Source organism: Oncorhynchus gorbuscha, unplaced genomic scaffold, assembly GCF_021184085.1.
Source record: "Oncorhynchus gorbuscha isolate QuinsamMale2020 ecotype Even-year unplaced genomic scaffold, OgorEven_v1.0 Un_scaffold_2418, whole genome shotgun sequence".
NCBI classification, from domain to species: Eukaryota; Metazoa; Chordata; class Actinopteri; order Salmoniformes; family Salmonidae; genus Oncorhynchus; species Oncorhynchus gorbuscha.
In genome coordinates, this window is record NW_025746937.1 from 34,552 (window position 1) to 52,693 (window position 18,142).

The following is an 18,142-nucleotide window of genomic DNA, read 5'->3' on the forward strand; positions in this document are numbered from 1 at the left end:
TCTCTACTCACTGTTCTACCTCTCTACTCACTGTTCTACTTCTCTACTAACTGTTCTACTGTTCTTCTCTCTACTCACTGTTCTACCTCTCTACTCACTGTTCTACCTCTCTACTCACTGTTCTACTTCTCTACTCACTGTTCTACCTCTCTACTCACTGTTCTACTTCTCTACTCACTGTTCTACCTTTCTACTCACTGTTCTACTTCTCTACTCACTGTTCTACCTCTCTACTCACTGTTCTACTTTTCCACTCACTGTTCTACTTCTCTACTCACTGTTCTGCCTCTCCACACACTGTTCTGCCTCTCCACATACCTCTTCTACTTCTCTACTCACTGTTCTACTTCTCTACTAACTGTTCTACTGTTCTTCTCTCTACTCACTGTTCTACCTCTCTACTCACTGTTCTACCTCTCTACTCACTGTTCTACTTCTCTACTCACTGTTCTACCTCTCTACTCACTATTCTACCTCTCTACTCACTGTTCTACCTCTCTACGCACTGTTCTACTTCTCTACTCACTGTTCTACCTCTCTTCTCACTATTCTACCTCTCTACTCACTGTTCTACCTCTCTACTCACTGTTCTACCTCTCTACTCACTGTTCTACTTCTCTACTCACTGTTCTACCTCTCTACTCACTGTTCTACTTCTCTGCTCACTGTTCTACTTCTCTACTCACTGTTCTACCTCTCTACTCACTGTTCTACCTCTCTACTCACTGTTCTACTTCTCTACTCACTGTTCTACCTCTCTACTCACTGTTCTACTTCTCTACTCACTGTTCTACTTCTCTACTCACTGTTCTACCTCTCTACTCACTGTTCTACCTCTCTACACTGTTCTACTTCTCTACTCACTGTTCTACCTCTCTACACTGTTCTACTTCTCTACTCACTGTTCTACCTCTCTACACTGTTCTACTTCTCTACTCACTGTTCTACCTCTCTACACTGCTCTACTTCTCTACTCACTGTTCTACTTCTCTACTCACTGGTCTACTTCTCTACTCACTGTTCTACCTCTCTACTCACTGTTCTACCTCTCTACTCACTGTTCTACTTCTCTACTCACTGTTCTACTTCTCTACTCACTGTTCTACTTCTCTACTCACTGTTCTACTTCTCTACTCACTGTTCTACTTCTCTACCTTTCAGTCCAATGAGAATAGGAATGTCCTGGGGGAATCTGCAGACTATGTGCCAAAAGTAGTGCCTGCTGAACCAGAGGTAAATTCTGAAATCTCACACCTACTACAATACTGGACATGGCCACAGCTGTTATATGTTGTACTACTTACATAACCCCTATTTTAGACACAACCATTCAGTGTGATTTGTCTACTTGTCAATCTTAATTAAAGTACTTTACTGTCACTGTTCTAGGTTGCTGGGAGCATGGATGAAACCCCTGTATTGGAAGCAGTGGTAGAAACCCCTGTAATGGCAGCAGTGGTGGAGGCTACAGCCCCAGAAGCTCCAGTAGTGGAAGAGTCCATTGTCATGGAAGAGGTAGAACCTGTTGCAGCTGCAGTCGTGGAGTTTATCCCAGCAGTAGAAGAATCTATCCCAGTGACAGTCGTGGAACCAACTATGGCTGCAGTGGAAGAATCCATTGAGTTGGCAGAGGAGGAACCCATTATTGTTGAAGTGGAAGCTCCCAAGCCAAAGGAGGCAACATCAGTGGAAGATATCATCACTAAGATAGAGGCTCTTGTCACCATAGAAAATGACACAGAAGCACCCCTCTTGGTGCCAGAGGTAGCACAGTCCACCCCAGAGGAAGCGTTCAGAGCAACACCAGAGGAGGCTGTTGAGGAAGGACCTGCAACAATGAAGCCCATAGCAACAGATACACCTGTTACAGAGTTGGTCACAGAACCCATTGTAACAGAAGCACCAGTTGCCGAGGAAGCGCCAGTGCCTATAGCAACAGAACCAGAACCTGTTATCATAGAAGCAGTGGTGGAAGCTGAAGCACCCATTGCCGCAGCAGTACTAGAAGCCATAGCAACAGAACCCATGGTTACAGAACAAGCACCTGTTACCATTGAAGTGGCAGTGGCAGCAGAAGCACCCATTACTGAGGTAGTAGCAGAAGCCATAGCAGCATCTGAAAAAGCCCCAGTCATTGTAGAAGAGAATGAACCTGACCCAGCACCACTCATAGACCTAGCCCCAGCCAGAGACCTAGCCTCAGCCATAGACCTAGCCCCAGCCAGAGACCTAGCCTCAGCCATAGACCTAGCTCCAGCCAGAGACCTAGCCTCAGCCAGAGACCTAGCCCCAGCCAGAGACCTAGCCTCAGCCATAGACCTAGCCCCAGCCAGAGACCTAGCTCCAGCACCATTCATAGACCTAGCCCCAGCCATAGACCTATCCCCAGCACCACTCATAGACCTAGCCCCAGCCATATACCTAGACCCAGCCAGAGACCTAGCCTCAGCCATAGACCTAGCCCCAGCCAGAGACCTAGCTCCAGCACCATTCATAGACCTAGCCCCAGCCATAGACCTATCCCCAGCACCACTCATAGACCTAGCCCCAGCCATAGACCTAGCCCCAGCCATAGACCTAGCCCCAGCACCACTCATAGACCTAGCCCCAGCCATAGACCTAGCCCCAGCTCCACTCATAGACCTAGCCCCAGCACCACTCATAGACCTAGCCCCAGCCATAGACCTAGCCCCAGCTCCACTCATAGAACTAGCCCCAGTCATAGATCCAGCTACAACCCCAACTGTAGAGGACAAGGCTGCAGCAGCCCCAGCAGTGGAGCCCCTACCAGCACTCACCCAGGTGGTTCCACCAGGCGCAGAGCTAGCCGCTGCAGCCCCTCTAGCTGCCCTCTTAGAGGGTAAAGGTGTGGAGGAGGCAGCCCCTCTAGCTGCCCTCTTAGAGGGTAAAGGTGTGGAGGAGGCAGCCCCTCTAGCTGCCCTCTTAGAGGGTAAAGGTGTGAGGGAGGCAGCCCCTCTCGCTGCCCTCTTAGAGGGTAAAGGTGTGGAGGAGGCAGCCCCTCTAGCTGCACTCTTAGAGGGTAAAGGTGTGAGGGAGGCAGCCCCTCTCGCTGCCCTCTTAGAGGGTAAAGGTGTGGAGGAGGCAGCCCCTCTAGCTGCCCTCTTAGAGGGTAAAGGTATGGAGGAGGCAGCCCCTCTAGCTGCCCTCTTAGAGGGTAAAGGTATGGAGGAGGCAGCCCATCTAGCTGCCCTCTTAGAGGGTAAAGGTATGGAGGAGGCAGCCCCTCTAGCTGCCCTCTTAGAGGGTAAAGGTGTGGAGGAGGCAGCCCCTCTAGCTGCCCTCTTAGACGGTAAAGGTGTGGAGGAGGCAGCCCCTGTAGCTGCCCTCTTAGAGGGTAAAGGTGTGGAGGAGGCAGCCCCTCTAGCTGCCCTCTTAGACGGTAAAGGTGTGGAGGAGGCAGCCCCTGTAGCTGCCCTCTTAGAGGGTAAAGGTGTGGAGGAGGCAGCCCCTGTAGCTGCCCTCTTAGAGGGTAAAGGTATGGAGGAGGCAGCCCCTGTAGCTGCCCTCTTAGAGGGTAAAGGTGTGGAGGAGGCAGCCCCTGTAGGAGTAGCAACAGCATCCATGGACCTGCTGGACCTGAATGATGAGGTAAACCTAACCAGTCTATACATCCTGTCATGACGTACACAGTATTTAGAATGCTAATCTATATTGGAAATCATGTTTTTATTTTTATTGAACAATGATGTACTCTATATAACTGTTACGGACAACAAAGTACCAGCAAGGTAGTTCAAATCAAATCATCAAATCAAATCAAAAGTTCACCCTCACCTACAGTTTTCCTCTGACTCCTCACTCATATACATGACTTATTCCTGCAGGGCCTTGACGATCTGGACATGTTTGATCTGGACGATGACATCGACACCACAGACGTCAATCTGGACGATGACTTCTCAGACGACTGAAACTCTTTGAGAAATGCCCTTAAAGTGACCAAAGAGCACAGTGTTGTTCATACACCTAGTGAATGGGAGTGTGTGTGTGGGGGACCAGGTGTTTTTACCTTTACAGTGAAACTGGTGAAAGGTGGGGTGGATGAGTTCATGTCTTTCCTTCTTCACACATTAACTGTGAAACACAGTGGGAGGGTGTTTATAGAAGGCTTTGGGTGATAATGAGGTGGACTGGGTTCATTCATTAGGAATAAACACAGTAAATGTTTTGAAACGGGATACAAATTTGCCTTCTTATTGAACAGGTCAAATGTACTGTGTCAAATTGATTTCTGGTTTCGCACATGCTGAACACAACCCCGGGTTGTATTCATTAGTCGTATTTCATTGCAAAATGTTTTGCAATGGAAATGGTTTACTCCAAATACAAAACACATTTTGTTCATAGAGTAAACTTTTTCCATTGCAAACATTTAGCAATGGCATCCAACTAGTGGATACACCATGGTTTTAAAATCCTTTGTACAGTACTTCATCCTCCAACTCTCACATTGACCTACAGTATAGAATGATAGTGTGAACCAGTGGTCACTTGTTTACATGTTTACCTTATCCTCACACATAGGAAGATGGGTTTACTACTGTACCTCTTACCGCTAGCTAAACAGGCTTTGATCTTTCATTCATTAGTTAGGTCATGAGCTTGTCTTCAGTATACCTCTACATGTCTCGGCAAGCATGCTGCTCTGCCATGGTCTAGTATCTTATGCATCTGCTGTTTTTAATAAAGAGCTACTTCATTGTTACAGATGTGAACCCAAGTGCCTTATGTATGACTGGTCTGGAATTAAATGTTATCAACTCAATAAAGATGACAAGTGTTTGTCTGAATCAGGCCATATTTTTATTTTACCTTTATTTAACTAGGCAAGTCAGTTAAGAACAAATTATTATTTTCAATGACGGCCTAGGAACAGTGGGTTAACTGCCTGTTCAGGGGCAGAACGACAGATTTGAACTTACAACCTTCCGGTTACTAGTCCAACGCTCTAACCACTAGGCTACCCTGCATGCAGGGTCCTTGTGGTCCTTCTGTAGCTCAGTTGGTAGAGCATGGCGCTTGTAACGCCAGGGTAGTGGGTTCGATCCCCGGGACCACCCATACGTAGAATGTATGCACACATGTCTTTTGGATAAAAGCGTCTGCTAAATGGCATATATTATTATATATTATATTATAAACGTATGTATATAAACATTTTTATTTTGTATGTACATGATAATTAAACAGCTTACAGTCAGTTCCAATGTTGAGATACAGTATGATTAAGGTTATGGACAAATTACAAAGTTGAAATGCAGAAGTGCGTCGACAGAAGTCAAGCTTGGTGCATCCCAATTATGTGCACATTTTGATGCCATCCATTGGCAATGGACACTTGGCTTGCAAGTGGTTCAAGATGAGCTCCATAGTTCAAGGACTAAGTTATTCTCTTTGTTTAGCGTAATTGTCCAGTTGATTAAAGATTGGGGTCATGGATAGGCAGGCCATTAGGGAGAATGTCACTGCTCCGTTGGTTTATTGCTGTGGGTGTGAGATGTATGGGACGGTTAGATGGAGCTATGCTGTGATGTGACAGAGCTCTCCAGTGGTTAGGTGTGGTGATGCATGACGGTCAGACGGATCTCTGCGGAAGTCTGCTCGTAGGCCTGCAGGGCCAGCTCTACCTATCCTGTCCTCTGGGACTCCCGCTTAGCGTAGATCTGGTGGGGAACAGACACAAGAGGTTAAACAAAGGGTTTACTGTGTATCACGGCTACCAATATGGTGACTAGCGCAACCTATAAATCAGGTTCTGAGATACACTAGTGTCAGCTGATTAGGCTTCACCTTGAGCAGGTCCAGTCCAGAGGCCTGTTGGCTGGAGTCCTCCTGGGCGGTCTCACTGTGTGGGTGGACCTTGTTGAACAGACCCACCAGACTCACTGTATCCTGCCATCGAAAACAATACAACCGGTGTTACTCTGGGCTAACAATGTAACAGTTATGGTGTTATTAAATCGTTACTTGTCCCAATGCCTACAAAACACTTATAACATATGGGGTGTCATGTAGAAGAAAAACAAGCCTCTAACACAGTGTTCCCAACAAAGGGTACTTGTGGTCTATCCACAGGGGGTACCTGGAGATTCATGAGACCATAGGCTTACTGGTTAAAATTCACAAGGGGGTACTTCGGGGGTCTCTGGGCAGAGCTATATTCAATGGGTGCTACAGTAACCAAAAGGTTTGGGAGCCACTGGTCTAACACACACAGACTCACAGGTCTTTCTGCAGCATGTCTATGATGAGTCCATTCACCCTCCTGTGTCTGGTGGAGCGCAGCAGATCATACCTCCCCATCTTCTCAAGATCCTCAAGGTGGCTGCATGCACCTGGACAGCAGAGCACAGCCAATAGGGAGAGGGTTTTACGAACTGCTAATGAGTAATAATAACTAAAGCATCCATCTGGACAGCCTGTTGAGGAGTGTAGAGGCAGTGGTATTTTACCCTGATGTATTCTGAGGAGTCAGGTTCAAACTGGACCTGGCACAGATCCAACACATCCTCATGACGATCCTGGTGGGGTTCCACCTTCAGGTTCTCCTCGAAGACGGGGTGCTGTTAGCCTGCGGCCCTCTTTAGGGAAGTAGACCTGAAGCACCTCTGCATCCAAAAACTGGGGCTTCACATGGGCATCTGGAGAACCTAGAAACAAATTAATGACTTCAGAGCTAGATGAAGCTAGGTCTCAGATCTACAGGTACGACCTGCATCGGAGCTAGTCACACTGCACAGATTGAGACAGGAAGTGATCTCACTGATGCCGCGAAACAGGAAGAATGGCGCCAAGTACAAACCAAGGATGGTATGTACAAGCCTTCTGAATACAAGCTTTCTAGATACTTTTCAATCGTCAACTACTGGAATGATTGCTACATCGTTGTTACATGTTCTCCAGAGAATCTTAAAGTGGACTCGGTACTCAAAGAATAGAAGGGATGGAGTAGCTGCAGCGACAGGTCTTTCGAGACTTGCTCCAATGATCATGCCTGAGGTAATTCTGGCACAGTGGGATTATGATTTTGGGAAAAAGTATATCCCAGCATTTTTTGGGAGTTACGAAAGTAGCTGTATTGAAGCCAGCCACTAAACAAAGAACACATTGAAAGTGGCGTCGTGTGCGCGAGTGTTGCAAAATAAATGTAGGAATCTGTTATTAAATTATTGTGCGCACCAACGAGCATCTGTGTTGCAAGGGCTAAAATAGAACTCCTTTCTATTTCTGACGCAGATCGCACTGCAAGTCCAACCTCTCCCATCTCCTCATTGGTTTATAGAAGCAGGTACCCACGTGCCATCTCCTCATTGGTTATACCCACGTGGGTGATTGAAAGACAAACTGTGTTGCTGGTCGTTGCAGTAATACTATGAAAGTTTAGATGCCAACACCATATAAGTTCAAAGATGTAAAAAGCCTGGAAGGAGGAGAGATGACTAGAAACGATTCGGTTGACCGTTTGTGTGGATTAATTGTCGGAGTAGAGGACCTTGTGTATTTCAGGTAAAATAACAACTCAATGTTTATATCCCAGGACAAATTAGCTAGCAACAGCAAGCTAGCTAAATAGGACAAATCAGCTAGCAAGTGCAAGCTAACTAGCTAAATTGCCATAAATGTTTAATGCTTTTTGACCTGTTCCCAAATGAATGTAATTGGTTCAGAGATTGTTTTGATATTTTAACCTGCATGTCGTAATTGTGTTTGGTGTGGGGGGACAAAATAAATGTATGCACGATGGCGCACGTGCGCAGCCGGTTTGGGTTCCGTGTCATTGTTGTCGCGATGGACCCGAGCTAGCTAGTAACTTAAAGGAAAGATTCACCCATCTTCAATGTTAATGTTGTTTTTGTGCAGCAGAGCGATTTTCTATCGATTCCCAGCGTCATTTCATGTTTTCATGTGCGGGGTGCAACTTTCACTGGGGATGGTGAGCCCCCCAAACTTTAAGATAGTGAGGTAGCTAGCTAAAAATACAATCTTCAGCAATTATTTTTGCCTCAATCACACAAGACCTGAATCAAACGATGAAACCAGCGGCCAAACGATTGAAGACCGATATTCTGACATTTTTTCAGTGCAATGTGAGTTTTATTTTAATCAGTATAGCAATGTACTTGATCTGTCAGTTTCCCAAGCTAATTCCCTACTTTTCACTCTGACACGGTATAAACATCTCTACAGGCTTCACTGCCATGGTGCACAAACAGAACACAACATTATGCTCATCATGTCTTAGCAGGATCAGATGGTGACAGGTGTCAAAGCAGGGTCAGACAGCCAGGGAAGACCAGTCTACAGAGCTCAGGTATATATTATAACAATCAGTGAATTGGTACAAAGTTCAATCTTGAGTTGATGGGTAAGCTACAGTCTGGGATCTAGGAATAATGGTCAGTTCAATTGTTCAACCATTAATTACAGTGGGGCAAAAAAGTATTTCATCAGCCACCAATTGTGCAAGTTCTCCCACTTAAAAAGATGAGGCCTGTAATTTTCATCATAGGTACACTTCAACTATGACAGACATAATGAGAAAGAAATAATCCAGAAAATCACATTGTACGACTTTTAATGACTTTATTTGCAAATTTACCACTACCCCAGTAATCCCTCCTTTCAATAATTGGTTTTCACCCACCCTGAAACAACAAATGGATCAGCCAAAAGCCAACGGCCCACTTTTTCCAAAAAACTAAAGACTCATCTTTATCCTGGGTGCATGTCTCGGGCTCATCTTTATCCTGGGTGCATGTCTCGGGCTCATCTTTATCCTGGGTGCATGTCTCGGGCTCATCTTTATCCTGGGTGCATGTCTCGGGCTCATCTTTATCCTGGGTGCATGTCTCGGGCTCATCTTTATCCTGGGTGCATGTCTCGGGCTCATCTTTATCCTGGGTGCATGTCTCGGGCTCATCTTTATCCTGGGTGCATGTCTCGGGCTCATCTTTATCCTGGGTGCATGTCTCGGGCTCATCTTTATCCTGGGTGCATGTCTCGGGCTCATCATTAACCTCGGTGCATGTCTCGGGCTCATCTTTATCCTGGGTGCATGTCTCGGGCTCATCTTTAACCCTGGTGCATGTCTCAGGCTCATCATTAACCTCGGTGCATGTCTCGGGCTCATCTTTATCCTGGGTGCATGTCTCAGGCTCATCTTTATCCTGGGTGCATGTCTCGGGCTCATCTTTATCCCGGGTGCATGTCTCGGGCTCATCTTTATCCTCGGTGCATGTCTCGGGCTCATCATTAACCTCGGTGAATGTCTCAGGCTCATCATTAACCTCGGTGCATGTCTCGGGCTCATCTTTAACCCTGGTGCATGTCTCGGGCTCATCTTTATCCTGGGTGCATGTCTCGGGCTCATCTTTATCCTGGGTGCATGTCTCGGGCTCATCTTTATCCTGGGTGCATGTCTCAGGCTCATCTTTATCCTGGGTGCATGTCTCGGGCTCATCTTTATCCTGGGTGCATGTCTCGGGCTCATCTTTATCCTGGGTGCATATCTCGGGCTCATCTTTATCCTGGGTGCATGTCTCGGGCTCATCATTAACCTCGGTGCATGTCTCGGGCTCATCTTTAACCTCGGTGCATGTCTCGGGCTCATCTTTAACCCTGGTGCATGTCTCAGGCTCATCTTTAACCATGGTGCATGTCTCAGGCTCATCTTTAACCCTGGTGCATGTCTCAGGCTCATCTTTAACCCTGGTGCATGTCTCAGGCTCATCTTTAACCCTGGTGCATGTCTCAGGCTCATCTTTAACCATGGTGCATGTCTCGGGCTCATCTTTATCCTGGGTGCATGTCTCGGGCTCATCTTTATCCTGGGTGCATGTCTCGGGCTCATCTTTATCCTGGGTGCATGTCTCGGGCTCATCTTTATCCTGGGTGCATGTCTCGGGCTCATCATTAACCTCGATGCATGTCTCAGGCTCATCTTTAACCCTGGTGCATGTCTCGGGCTCATCTTTAACCTCGGTGCATGTCTCGGGCTCATCTTTAACCCTGGTGCATGTCTCAGGCTCCGAGAACGTCACCACACCTACCACCGCCGATACTTCGCCCTCATTCACTTCCATTTCTCCTACCTTTTTTAACCGACTCAAGCGCACCCTCTTCCTCCCCCTTAGAGCTCCTCTGCTGCTCTTTTTCCCTCCATTCCTACTCTGTATTCCAAGTACACTTCTTATGATAATACTGCACTTCTCCTGACATACATCTTGTTCATGCCTTCTCAAGGGATGCCATTTAACAGTCTGTCACAATCTCCGTACAATCAGCACGAACCCCTCAGGATGTAGCACTCAACAGTGCATCCCACTTATAAAGCAGCTGCTTCATCTCGAGTTTCTATATCAATAGCGACCACAACACTTTTCCATATCAAACAAGCAAACGCACTCTTCCCATTTACATTTTTTGACCAATCGATTGGTTGAAAAAAAAAAAAAAACTACTCTTGGTCGACCAATAATTTGTTTATTTGTGTGTCAGGGACAGCCCCAGTAGAAATGCAGGAAATTAACTTTAGATGCCCAAAACAATTCTGAGGGAGGACCCCCAGACCCAACGCCAAAAATAAAGTTGCCCCCCTCTTCATGTGCATCTGCGCTATTGCCGTTCAAGTGGGGAGAAATTTGGCCATTATGACGTAGCATTGTATTAAAGCCACTGGAAGTTAATAGGAATATGACTTTTTGATCACAAAAACATCTATCATATGTCAAATTTCAATAATGGGCGATGTCATAAGCGCAGGACGTTGTCTTCTCTCAAATGAGCCATTTTTAAAATATTTTTTCAATAATGCCTACCTTGAGAAATGTGTAATTTAACAGGTGGGACCACCACAACTCTCATACTTGTCTGCCTCTTCAGTCCAGGGTGCATTGCATAGTGCCTCTGCGAGGCACATCGATCTGCAGGTTGAACATGGCGAGATTATAGCTAACTATCAATTTAGGAGTCTACAAAATCTCCTAAACCAACTGCACTAACTACTTCACATGCTGATATCGACTTTGGTATTGTGTTTAATTTTATCTAGCTCCCTAACCAGTCCATGGAGAGAGCATTGCATTGTCGGTTTTGTAGTAAACTTCAGATGCAACAGATTTCCACGTTGCTACCAGCCTTAATGATAAAATGAAACATTTATTTACATAAAATATTGCTTTCACATAGTTATTTAGCACTGTAACTTAAAGAAATTCGATATTTTAGGTGGACCTTTCCTTTAAATTAGATCCATGGTAGCCAGATAATATGCATGTGACGCTGTCACGTTCAAAACAAATGGGAACTCAGACCTTGGAAATCTCCAACTTCAGAGTGTTCAAGACAACTGGGAAAAATCTTTTAAATCTTCATCCAAGTCGGTAAATGTCGAGAACTCTGGGAACTTTCAAGAGCTCCGACTTGCTGAGTTGAATATCACTGATTTTTTTTCCCCAAGTTCCCAGTTGTCTTGAAACCACCAGTAGTTTATGCTTTACAAAAAGCTAATGGTGCCTTCAAGACTGAGAACTGGGGAAAAAAACAAGGTCAAATCACGATGCCAGTGATCTCTCTTCAGGTCGGAGCTCTAGAAAAAGGCCAGAGTTTCCGAATTAGAAATCCATGACTTCGATTTATCCAGTCGGAGCTCGTTTACTCCGAGTTCCAAGTTGTCTTGAACGCACTGAAATCGGAGATGTCTGAGTTCCCAGTTTTGAACGCGTCATACATTTGCGTTGTTGTCAACATGCGTTTAAATCGCTTCGAGATAACAACTAGCTACTAGTACCATTAAAATACTAAAAAGTTAACGCTAGCATAGGCAGCTAACGTTAGACAACAATAGCTGCACATGCTACAAGGTCAGAAGGTAGAACTCCAATTTGACGATAAAATAAACGACTTACTGCTGTCAGACGGTGCACTGCACAGCATCCTTCTGCTACATCTGACAAGTACTCGTGTATTTTGATCGACATTTCTGACCCGAGAATAGCTTCTAAATAAGCAACGTGTTGCAAAAAGCGCTGCCATATTTGTAGTTACCTCATCGCGCACACTGACGTAACCTTTACATACGACGTAGGAATGGGGGAATCATGGGAGATGGTGTCTTTTGATTGTGTGAGTGTTTTATAAAGGATGTTCGCAAGATGGCGCTAATTGATCATTTGTTTTGTTTCCACTTGCAAATCGTTCATGGTTACAGTGGTGACATGTAGTCCTAGGTTGGAATTAGGAATTTAGTATTGTCCTCAAATTGTAAGTACCATACACATGTATTATGTTTGTCTTACCAATACAGACAGTCTTTTCTCATTACGAAAATAAATAAATACATTCAATTTAGATGCCATGGGTGTCAACATGTTGGAGTGTCATGCTCTTTGGGCACCCATGCTAAAAAACAGCAATTATCTTTCCTTCTCTCTGCATGGTAGAATTGTATCTGATAAGAATTCAGCTATTCCTGTATTCAGCAATTTAGTTGTTTTTCTGCGCTGCTATGTGATGTCTGCCTATCCTTGAGGAAAAGCTTTGAGTCAGAGTACTAGACATTCCTACACCGTCGTTACAATGTGTTCCTGTATTGTCTGATAGATAGCTATGAAATCTGTCTGGGTGATAGGGAACACACACACTTTCTCATGCAGACATACAAAACGAAATGTAGACATCTACAAAAACAGAGACGCGTAACGTTGCACTTTAGCACAGATTTACTGTCAAACACCTTATGATTTGGTCTGTAAAAAACATCTCCAATAATTTTTGAAACATTCTTAATAATAAAGGGTCGTGGGATAGATTCTAGGACAATATGAAAACGTTAAGGAAGTCACAAACATTTTGTTAGATAATTATTCATTCTGACCCATGTCAGCAACTGATTGGAAAGTTATATAATGGTAGGCAATTGAATTTTCATTGTGCACTATAGTGTATTCCACAATAAAAGGAGAGCGAAACCAAGGAGACTGTTTTTGGACTCTTGAATATCTATTCATTGAGAAAGAATAGGCTGGCTTTGGCAGACATTCTCTGGTCGTCCCAGGTAACATGTAGGAGTGAAGCCTTGATCACTGCTTAGATCTTCTAGAGATGGATTATGAAAGACCAGGTGGCTATCGCTCACAGTGAGCCCACGGCACACACACACACACACACTCACAGGCCACCAGCATATTATACAGTCACGTAACCAGAGAAACCTATCTGTACGTCATCATGAAAAACAGCATGTCACACATAAATCCTTCCCCCAGGGAAGGGCTAGACAAGAGATGGGGGATGTAAGATAGAGCAGGGTAAGGTGTGTATTTGTCAGTAACAATGTGATGTGTAGCACAGCAGAGTAAAGCAGGGAAGACAGTGGGGTAGCTGCAGCTATCTGTATGTAACAATGTGAGGATTGAGCTGTAAGGGGCCAACAGCTCCAGATGTACACAGCTGTCGCGCTGCTGACAGCCCTAATCCTGCTACCCACAACTGAGTGCTCTGAGAGGGAGTGCTCTGAGAGGGAGTGCTCTGAGAGGGAGTGCTCTGAGAGGGAGTGCTCTGAGAGGGAGTGGTCTGAGAGGGAGTGGTCTGAGAGGGAGTGCTCTGAGAGGGAGTGCTCTGAGAGGGAGTGCTCTGAGAGGGAGTGCTCTAAGAGGGAGTGCTCTAAGAGGGAGTGCTCTAAGAGGGAGTGCTCTAAGAGGGAGTGCTCTGAGAGGGATTTCTGATTGTCCTCTGTGTTGTCTTTATTTTTCTGTAAGATAGAAAGATTTCTTCTCCCTACTCTCCCACTATCTTTCTACATATCTGTTGACCCTCCTCCTCCTTTATCTCTCTGGACAGAGATTGTTTCATACAAACAGGAAGCTTGGTGACAACCATGATGAGTCAGGATCAAGCTCAACACACACACATATACAGTGCATTCAAAAAGTAATCAGACCCCTTGACTTTTTCTTAATTTTGTTACGTTATGTTTCGTAATGTCTATGTCTATGTTTTATATTTACGTCTTGGTTAGGGTCAATTGCATTTAGATTCAGATAATCCAGTAGGAGGTTCATAGAACCTCAAGAACTGGAAAGTGCAATTAGGGTGTTTTTTCAGCTCTTGAATTCCAATTCACTACCTAAATTGACATGGGATTGACCCCAAACCTGAAATACCTAGACACACATGTAGGCCTACATATTTTCTCACACCGACGCATTCAATATTGGACTGGTTGAGTGTAAGGGTGTGTGTCAGCGTGACTGGGCGCAGCTCGAAGCACAGAGAAGTGAAACCTGAGTGGAGGGGCTCTCTGATAGAGGGGCTGCTATGGCGGGCGGTGATGGGGGCACTCAGGGAGCGAGTCAGTCTATGTTTATTTGTCTTTCTGCACGGTGGACAGAGGAGAACGGGTTCAGAGGAGGGTGGACAGAGGAGAACGGGTTCAGAGGAGGCTGGACAGAGGAGAACGGGTTCAGAGGAGGGTGGACAGAGGAGAACGGGTTCAGAGGAGGCTGGACAGAGGAGAACAGGTTCAGAGGAGGGTGGACAGAGGAGAACGGGTTCAGAGGAGGGTGGACAGAGGAGAACGGGTTCAGAGGAGGGTGGACAGAGGAGAACGGGTTCAGAGGAGGGTGGACAGAGGAGAACGGGTTCAGAGGAGGGTGGACAGAGGAGAACGGGTTCAGAGGAGGGTGGACAGAGAAGAATAGGTTCAGAGGAGGCTTTACAGAGGAGAACGGGTTCAGAGGAGGCTGGACAGAGGAGAACGGATTCAGAGGAGGCTTTACAGAGGAGAACGGGTTCAGAGGAGGGTGGACAGAGGAGAACGGGTTCAGAGGAGGGTGGACAGAGGAGAACGGGTTCAGAGGAGGGTGGACAGAGAAGAATAGGTTCAGAGGAGGCTTTACAGAGGAGAACGGTTTCAGAGGAGGCTGGACAGAGGAGAACGGGTTCAGAGGAGGCTGGACAGAGGAGAACGGGTTCAGAGGAGGCTGGACAGAGCAGAACGGATTCAGAGGAGGCTGGACAGAGGAGAACGGGTTCAGAGGAGGGTGGACAGAGAAGAATAGGTTCAGAGGAGGCTGGATAGAGGAGAACAGGTTCAGAGGAGGACAGGTTCAGAGGAGGCTGGACAGAAGAGAACGGATTGAGAGGAGGCTTTACAGAGGAGCACGGATTCAGCTGAGGCTTTACAGAGGAGAACGGGTTCAGAGGAGGCTGGACAGAGGAGAACGGGTTCAGAGGAGGGTGGACAGAGAATAATAGGTTCAGAGGAGGCTGGACAGAGGAGAACAGGTTCAGATGAGGCTGGACAGAGGAGAACGGGTTCAGAGGAGGGTGGACAGAGGAGAACGGGTTCAGAGGAGGCTGGACAGAGAAGAATAGGTTCAGAGGAGGCTTTACAGAGGAGAATGGGTTCAGAGGAGGGTGGACAGAGAAGAATAGGTTCAGAGGAGGCTTTACAGAGGAGAACGGGTTCAGAGGAGGCTGGACAGAGGAGGGTGGACAGAGGAGAATGGGTTCAGAGGAGGCTGGACAGAGGTGAATGGGTTCAGAGGAGGGTGGACAGAGGAGAACCGGTTCAGATGAGGCTGGACAGAGAAGAATAGGTTCAGATGAGGCTTTACAGAGGAGAACGGGTTCAGAGGAGGGTGGACAGAGAAAAATAGGTTCAGAGGAGGCTGGACAGAGGAGAACAGGTTCAGATGAGGCTGGACAGAGGAGAACGGGTTCAGAGGAGGCTGGACAGAGGAGAACAGGTTCAGAGGAGGGTGGAAAGAGAAGAATAGGTTCAGAGGAGGCTGGACAGAGGGGAACAGGTTCAGAGGAAGCTGGACAGAGGAGAACGGGTTCAGAGGAGGCTGGACAGAGGAGAACGGGTTCAGAGGAGGCTGGACAGAGAAGAATAGGTTTAGAGGAGGCTTTACAGAGGAGAACGGGTTCAGAGGAGGGTGGACAGAGAAGAATAGGTTCAGAGGAGGCTTTACAGAGAAGAATGGGTTCAGAGGAGGCTGGACAGAAGAGGGTGGACAGAGGAGAACGGGTTCAGAGGAGGCTGGACAGAGGGGAATGGGTTCAGAGGAGGCTTTACAGAGGGGAACAGGTTCAGAGGAGGCTGGACAGAGGAGAACTGGTTCAGAGGAGGCTGGACAGAGGAGAACAGGTTCACAGGAGGCTGGACAGAGGAGAACGGGTTCAGAGGAGGTTGGACAGAGGAGAACGGGTTCAGAGGAGGCTGGACAGAGCAGAACGGATTCAGAGGAGGCTGGACAGAGGAGAACGGGTTCAGAGGAGGGTGGACAGAGAAGAATAGGTTCAGAGGAGGCTGGATAGAGGAGAACAGGTTCAGAGGAGGACAGGTTCAGAGGAGGCTGGACAGAAGAGAACGGATTGAGAGGAGGCTTTACAGAGGAGCACGGATTCAGGGGAAGCTTTACAGAGGAGAACGGATTCAGCTGAGGCTTTACAGAGGAGAACGGGTTCAGAGGAGGCTGGACAGAGGAGAATGGGTTCAGAGGAGGGTGGACAGAGAATAATAGGTTCAGAGGAGGCTGGACAGAGGAGAACAGGTTCAGATGAAGCTGGACAGAGGAGAACGGGTTCAGAGGAGGGTGGACAGAGGAGAACGGGTTCAGAGGAGGCTGGACAGAGAAGAATAGGTTCAGAGGAGGCTTTACAGAGGAGAATGGGTTCAGAGGAGGGTGGACAAGGAAGAATAGGTTCAGAGGAGGCTTTACAGAGGAGAACGGGTTCAGAGGAGGCTGGACAGAGGAGGGTGGACAGAGGAGAATGGGTTCAGAGGAGGCTGGACAGAGGTGAATGGGTTCAGAGGAGGGTGGACAGAGGAGAACCGGTTCAGATGAGGCTGGACAGAGAAGAATAGGTTCAGATGAGGCTTTACAGAGGAGAACGGGTTCAGAGGAGGGTGGACAGAGAAAAATAGGTTCAGAGGAGGCTGGACAGAGGAGAACAGGTTCAGATGAGGCTGGACAGAGGAGAACGGGTTCAGAGGAGGCTGGACAGAGGAGAACAGGTTCAGAGGAGGGTGGAAAGAGAAGAATAGGTTCAGAGGAGGCTGGACAGAGGGGAACAGGTTCAGAGGAGGCTGGACAGAGGAGAACGGGTTCAGAGGAGGGTGGACAGAGGAGAACGGGTTCAGAGGAGGCTGGACAGAGAAGAATAGGTTTAGAGGAGGCTTTACAGAGGAGAACGGGTTCAGAGGAGGCTTTACAGAGGAGAACGTATTCAGAGGAGGCTTTACAGAGGAGAACGGATTCAGAGGAGGCTTTACAGGGGAGAACGAATTTAGAGGAGGCTTTACAGAGGAGAACGTATTCAGAGGAGGCTTTACAGAGGAGAACGTATTCAGAGGAGGCTTTACAGGGGAGAACGAATTCAGAGGAGGCTTTACAGAGGAGAATAGGTTCAGAGGTGAAACCGAAAGGTTTGTGACTATGAAGGAGGACGGTCCTTTTTGAAAAACTATATGACCAAAATGTGAGAAAATAAATACTACCAATGCTGTATAGTTAAAATAATGTTTAATTCAAAGGGAATTGTAAGGTCAATGACTTTTAGTAGAAAAGCATTTATTGACCCTGACATAGAAAGAAGAATACTCTGAAAGGATACATTTTCCCAAATTCCACCAGTTAAATTTTTTCTCAAATGCTTCGTAATTAAGTGTTATAAACCCCCTAAGGTCCATGTCCGTGCCCCTATGTCGCACTTCTGCATCTGCCGTAAATGTTCTTCTCACAAAATAGTCTGTAGTGTCCAATTGGTTTAGCCGACAAAACTTATGAAAGATGAGACTCTCACGAACACTACAGTGTTTTTCCTTTGCTCTCCAACCCCAACAATGTCTCTTGTGACTCATCTGAAGTCGGTACAGCCAATCTGTCAACTTCTATCTGTAGTGTCTGAACCGTTTGGGCTACACACCTCTGTGGAAAGGTGAGACTCTAACGAACACATACTGTACATGTCAGTTGATTTGCTCTAGGATGCCTACAGGCCTCAAAAGACATGTCTGAAGGTACCCGGAACCAGTTTAAATCTATGGAAGTATATATGGAGACTGTTTAGTGCCAGAAATGAAGGGTTAGATACATGTCAAATGTTTGTGTGT

General features: G+C 46.6%; 1 protein-coding gene and 1 long non-coding RNA gene across 2 annotated transcripts; one reads left to right on the plus strand and one right to left on the minus strand.

Annotated features, from left to right (window-relative positions):
• Positions 1-1,052: 1,052 nt before the first annotated feature.
• On the plus strand, positions 1,053-3,932 carry LOC124025758 (calphotin-like). Its single transcript, XM_046339099.1, has 3 exons — positions 1,053-1,233; positions 1,390-3,609; positions 3,846-3,932. Exons 2-3 carry the CDS (start codon positions 1,402-1,404, stop codon positions 3,930-3,932), a joined length of 2,295 nt encoding a protein of 764 aa, XP_046195055.1. The 5' UTR covers positions 1,053-1,233; positions 1,390-1,401.
• A 2,691-nt stretch (positions 3,933-6,623) lies between these two features.
• LOC124025759 lies at positions 6,624-12,067 on the minus strand. The gene is made up of 3 exons (XR_006837218.1): positions 11,928-12,067; positions 10,839-10,943; positions 6,624-6,671 (listed from the first exon to the last, which is right to left on the minus strand). It is a non-coding gene; the product is annotated as an uncharacterized LOC124025759 (long non-coding RNA).
• Positions 12,068-18,142: the final 6,075 nt, after the last annotated feature.